This window comes from Chaetura pelagica, unplaced genomic scaffold (genome assembly GCF_000747805.2).
Source record: "Chaetura pelagica isolate M959 unplaced genomic scaffold, ChaPel_1.0 scaffold152, whole genome shotgun sequence".
Taxonomy (NCBI): Eukaryota; Metazoa; Chordata; class Aves; order Apodiformes; family Apodidae; genus Chaetura; species Chaetura pelagica.
The window spans coordinates 82,930-88,134 of record NW_009952434.1 but is presented as its reverse complement, the minus strand read 5'-3'; the positions used below and the strand labels follow the sequence as shown (position 1 = coordinate 88,134).

General features: G+C 55.6%; 1 protein-coding gene across 7 annotated transcripts in view; it reads left to right on the top strand.

Moving 5' to 3' along the window:
• The first annotated feature begins 711 nt into the window (after window positions 1-711).
• Window positions 712-5,205, top strand: part of NFASC (neurofascin) — a 54,224-nt gene continuing 49,730 nt past the window's right edge. For 5 of the 7 annotated variants that reach the window (XM_010008300.1, XM_010008301.1, XM_010008299.1 and 2 more), the window contains exons 1-3: window positions 712-805; window positions 2,442-2,459; window positions 3,435-3,540. In XM_010008300.1, coding sequence (XP_010006602.1) covers window positions 712-805; window positions 2,442-2,459; window positions 3,435-3,540 — 218 coding nt within the window. The remainder of the gene's footprint in view (window positions 806-2,441; window positions 2,460-3,434; window positions 3,541-5,205) is intronic. The other 2 variants (XM_010008297.1, XM_010008298.1) reach the window with 1 other exon arrangement.

The window sequence follows — 5,205 nt, the reverse complement described above, 5'->3', positions numbered from 1 at the left end:
CCCTCTTCCCTCTTCCCTCTTCTTTTTCCTTTTACCAACCAACTCTCCTTCTCGTTTCCCCCCCTGGGGGCTGTTTGCTGCTTGTGCACCCAATTGCTCTGAGCAACTTCCCATCAGTCTGAGGGAGAGCCTGGCCCTTCTCCCCCCATCCAAGGGGCCTCTCCAGAGTTGGAGCACAGAATAGAATTGTCGAGTCATTGAGTCATTTTGGGTGGAAAAGCTCTTTAAGGTCCCCAAGTCCAACCCTTCCCCCAGCCCTGCCCAGGCCACCACTAACCATGTCCCTCAGCACCATCTCCAGGGCTTTGAAACCCCTCCAGGGATGGGGACTCCCCCTCTGCCCTGGGCAGCCTGAGCCAGGCCCTGACAACCCTTTTAGGGGAGAAATTGTTCCTAATAGCGACCCCCTGCAGCTGATTTTCTGCCAGCAGAACAATTGAGGGGTTGGGAAGCCAGTGACCATGGGCTTGTACCTGGGTCACCAGAGCCTGGAAACTATTTCTGGCTCTATCTCCACCCCTATCCCTCCACACAAATGTTTTTGGATTGGAGCAGCCTCCCTCCACAGCTGCCAGAGGACAGAAGTGGAGCTGGGAAGGGCTGGGTGATCACTGGGTTTGTGTTTGCTTTGCAGCTGAGGATCCACCTGCGTGTGCTGCTGCTCTGCTCCCCCCGGGGGGACACGGCTCCTGAGGCTGCCCAGGCTCCAAAATGCTCCTGGGAAGACACCACCTCATCTTGGCAGGAATAGCACTTGCTCTCTGCCTGCACCAGCTCGTCAGCACCATTGAAGTCCCTCTGGATTGTAAGTTGTGGTTTCCCCCCCTCTAAAAACTGTCATGGTTGAGGAGCTAAAGTGAAGATGTGATGGCCCAGGCAGCTTTCCTGGGCCAGCCCAGAGTTTTCTTCTCTGTTGTGGTTGTGTGTTGGTTTTTTTGGGGGGGCTATTTTTCTTTTTAAACCACATGCCCTCCAGAAATTCACCTAAAACCTTCTCTGATTTAGTCAGTCTGTCTCAAGAGCTGAGCAAAGGACTTGAAACCAGATAGCAAAATGGGACAGAGCATCTGAGCCAAGGTGGTGAGGAGAAGAGGTCCTGGCAAGCCACAGAACCCTCAAGGACACTGATCCTCAAGGATCACCTGATTTCAGCCTGTTGGTTCCAGTGGAGCATCCCAGGATTCTGGTGTCCCTACAGAGCATGGCAGGTCTTGGGATGCTCTTTTGTGGAGGACATGAGCTGGTTGCTTGTCTTACCTGGCAGATGCTGCCACGAGCTGACACCCAGGTCCCCAAGGGCATTGGGTTAATTCTGAGAGGGATGTTTTATTCCCAAGAGCTGGGGGATGTGGAGCCAGGAGGAAGGGGGACACGGGCTGGTGTTTCTGCTGAACAGGCACCTTCAGACCAGCACATGGCAAATGCATGACTTGTTTGAATGTGCCTGAGCTGGGGGTTTGTACTGAGAGCTGCTCAGCCACTGTTCTGAAAACCAGTTTCATAATTTGTGTCCCAGCTTCCTCCTGGAGTGGCTGTTAACAACCATCAGCCCGTTGCTGCAGGGAATCTCTCCCGACAGTGCCAAGCACAACTGCTCCAGCAGGAGAAAAAAACCCAGCTTTGTGCTGGGGTCTAAATTCAGGCTGAGGTGGCAGAGTTACTCTGGGTAGGAGAAATTTCTGCCCTGTAGCTTGTGGAGTCCTAGGTGTGCTGGTTGTAGCCGTGGTGCCCCAGCTGATCCCTGGGCAGCAAAACAGGAACTGTTTTGGTTTGGGGAAGGCAAAGCCTCAGGGTCCCCTCATGTCAGAGAAAACAGCCCCTGCTCCCCCTGTGTTGGGGGAAGCTGCACCATTTGCTCTTTATTTAAGCCTGCCTAAGTGTGTTTTCCCTTCACCAACCACAGCAAGTTGTTTTTTCTTTGGGTATAATCCTGCCTGTCCCTGCCCACAGGATACCTACCTCTCCCCGTACTTACAGGCACTTTCTCTGAGTTTGAGCATCACCCAAAAAGCCAGCTAAGGGCCTATCAGGCCCATAATTAGCCTCTGTCCCAGGGGGACGGACCTGAGGGCTCAGGACAAGCCCAGCCATAGGCAAGGGGGGAATGTTGTGATCTCCTGTGGGCAACCCACTGGACCACAGGGCCACTGGTGCCCATGGGCAGCTGGTGTGAGGATGCCTGTGCCTTTCTTTGGCCCCCAAAACCCCCGGCTGCAAGGGCAGGTGACAGCCAACAGGACCACTCAGCAGCAGCTTCTCCCATTTGGACAAATAAGTAAGTAGATTAGAAGCTGCTTGGATGGCAAAATGCTTTGTGTGTGGGATTTACGAGCCCTCCGGTGACTCTACATGTTGGTGTTTGTGCACGGGATGTGCAGGAGTTTGTTCTTCACTAAACCTTCTTTCTTTCTTTTGTTATGCTTGCACTTGGGGAATAACAGCAAATATTCAGAGTGAATGTAAGTGTCCCCCTTGCCCTCTGTGTGCATGTGTCTGTCCCCTCTGCATGGCCAGAGCAGGCCCCAAGGGGTCTGTACCCAGCTGGGGGCTGTTGCTTGGCACGTGGTGGGACCTGTGTCCATCACCAGCTCCTGCAGCAGGGATGGCCAGGGCCAGGACAAGCCCTTCTGCTGGGAGAGGCACAGAAGGTGCTGGAGCAGCCTGGGAGCAGTGCTAAGGCTCTGCTGCTTTCCCTGGAGGAGGACTGTGATGTGAATGTTGCTTCTGCAGGGGCTTGTTATTGCTGATGCCCAACCTCAGAGGAGAGCAGGCTCCTCTGCCCTGCCCAAGCATGTACCAGGCTCAGCTCCACCTACGGACACATTTGGAGCATCCTTAGCTCTTGGGGGACAGCAAACAACCTGGGACCTCAGCAGCTTTGTTCCAGGACAGCCACAGGACTGAGCTCTTCAATCCAGAGCTCAGGACTGGAGCAGGAGCCTGAGCTGGGTACTGTGGCCAAAAGGGCTCCTGTGGCCCTTTCCACCAGGCCTGCCCTCCTGCACACCAGTGGGGGCTCCCCTGGGGGAGCCTGGGAGGTCTGAGCCCCTTCCTTGCCCCTGTGAACATCCTGCAATGGTTCTTGGCTCCCTGTCCCAGCTGCAGCCCTGTCCTTGCACAGCCTTTTGGTCTGATTCCAGTGACCTGCTGTAGCAGGGAGATGTAACTGTGACATTTCTTCATGAGACCAAGACATCAAGTGAGGAGCAAGGGCTTCCTGGTGCTGAGCAGCACTGATGGTCCCAGGGGTGATGAGTAGCACACCCCACAGGTGCTCATGGTAGTTTTCTCAGTTATTGAAGGGCTTTCAACCACAAATTGCACACCCAGCCTGGGAACCAGGCTGAGCTCCAGCAGGGTCTGCTGCAGGAGAGCAGAGAGAAGCTTTGTCCTGTCTGCAGACCCCTCCTCACCCCTCTCCCTTTGCTCGGCAGTGCCTCAGCCCCCCACCATCACCAAGCAGTCTGTGAAGGATTACATCGTTGACCCCAGGGACAACATCTTCATCGAATGTGAAGCCAAAGGGAACCCTGTGCCCATGTAAGTGCCTCTGCAGTCCTGTCCTGCTCAGCTCTGGGTCCTCAGAGCTGGTTGTGCCGTTGGTCCCAGCAGCTCCATCAGCTGCCCAGCACAGGGAAGGAGCTGGGCAGGGACCTGCCCTCCATGGGTACCAAACCAACCTCTTGGTTAACTGCTTGAGAGAGCCCAGCGCAGAGCTACAGAGATGCTGGAGGGAGGGCAACATCTCCCTGATGAGGAGAGGCTGAGGGAGCTGGGTCTCTTTAGCTTGGAGAAAAGGAGACTGAGGGGTGACCTCATCAATGTTTCAAATATGTAACCCAGCTGGGGGCTGTTGCTTGGCACATGGTGGGACCTGTGTCCATCACCAGCTCCTGCAGCAGGGATGGCCAGGGCCAGGACAAGCCCTTCTGCTGGGAGAGGCACAGAAGGTGCTGGAGCAGCCTGGGAGCAGTGCTAAGGCTCTGCTGCTTTCCCTGGAGGAGGACTGTGATGTGAATGTTGCTTCTGCAGGGGCTTGTTATTGCTGATGCCCAACCTCAGAGGAGAGCAGGCTCCTCTGCCCTGCCCAAGCATGTACCAGGCTCAGCTCCACCTACGGACACATTTGGAGCATCCTTAGCTCTTGGGGGACAGCAAACAACCTGGGACCTCAGCAGCTTTGTTCCAGGACAGCCACAGGACTGAGCTCTTCAATCCAGAGCTCAGGACTGGAGCAGGAGCCTGAGCTGGGTACTGTGGCCAAAAGGGCTCCTGTGGCCCTTTCCACCAGGCCTGCCCTCCTGCACACCAGTGGGGGCTCCCCTGGGGGAGCCTGGGAGGTCTGAGCCCCTTCCTTGCCCCTGTGAACATCCTGCAATGGTTCTTGGCTCCCTGTCCCAGCTGCAGCCCTGTCCTTGCACAGCCTTTTGGTCTGATTCCAGTGACCTGCTGTAGCAGGGAGATGTAACTGTGACATTTCTTCATGAGACCAAGACATCAAGTGAGGAGCAAGGGCTTCCTGGTGCTGAGCAGCACTGATGGTCCCAGGGGTGATGAGTAGCACACCCCACAGGTGCTCATGGTAGTTTTCTCAGTTATTGAAGGGCTTTCAACCACAAATTGCACACCCAGCCTGGGAACCAGGCTGAGCTCCAGCAGGGTCTGCTGCAGGAGAGCAGAGAGAAGCTTTGTCCTGTCTGCAGACCCCTCCTCACCCCTCTCCCTTTGCTCGGCAGTGCCTCAGCCCCCCACCATCACCAAGCAGTCTGTGAAGGATTACATCGTTGACCCCAGGGACAACATCTTCATCGAATGTGAAGCCAAAGGGAACCCTGTGCCCATGTAAGTGCCTCTGCAGTCCTGTCCTGCTCAGCTCTGGGTCCTCAGAGCTGGTTGTGCCGTTGGTCCCAGCAGCTCCATCAGCTGCCCAGCACAGGGAAGGAGCTGGGCAGGGACCTGCCCTCCATGGGTACCAAACCAACCTCTTGGTTAACTGCTTGAGAGAGCCCAGCGCAGAGCTACAGAGATGCTGGAGGGAGGGCAACATCTCCCTGATGAGGAGAGGCTGAGGGAGCTGGGTCTCTTTAGCTTGGAGAAAAGGAGACTGAGGGGTGACCTCATCAATGTTTACAAATATGTAAGGGGTGGGTGTCAGGGAGATGGAGTTAGGCTTTTCTCAGTGATGACCAGTGACAGGACAAGGGG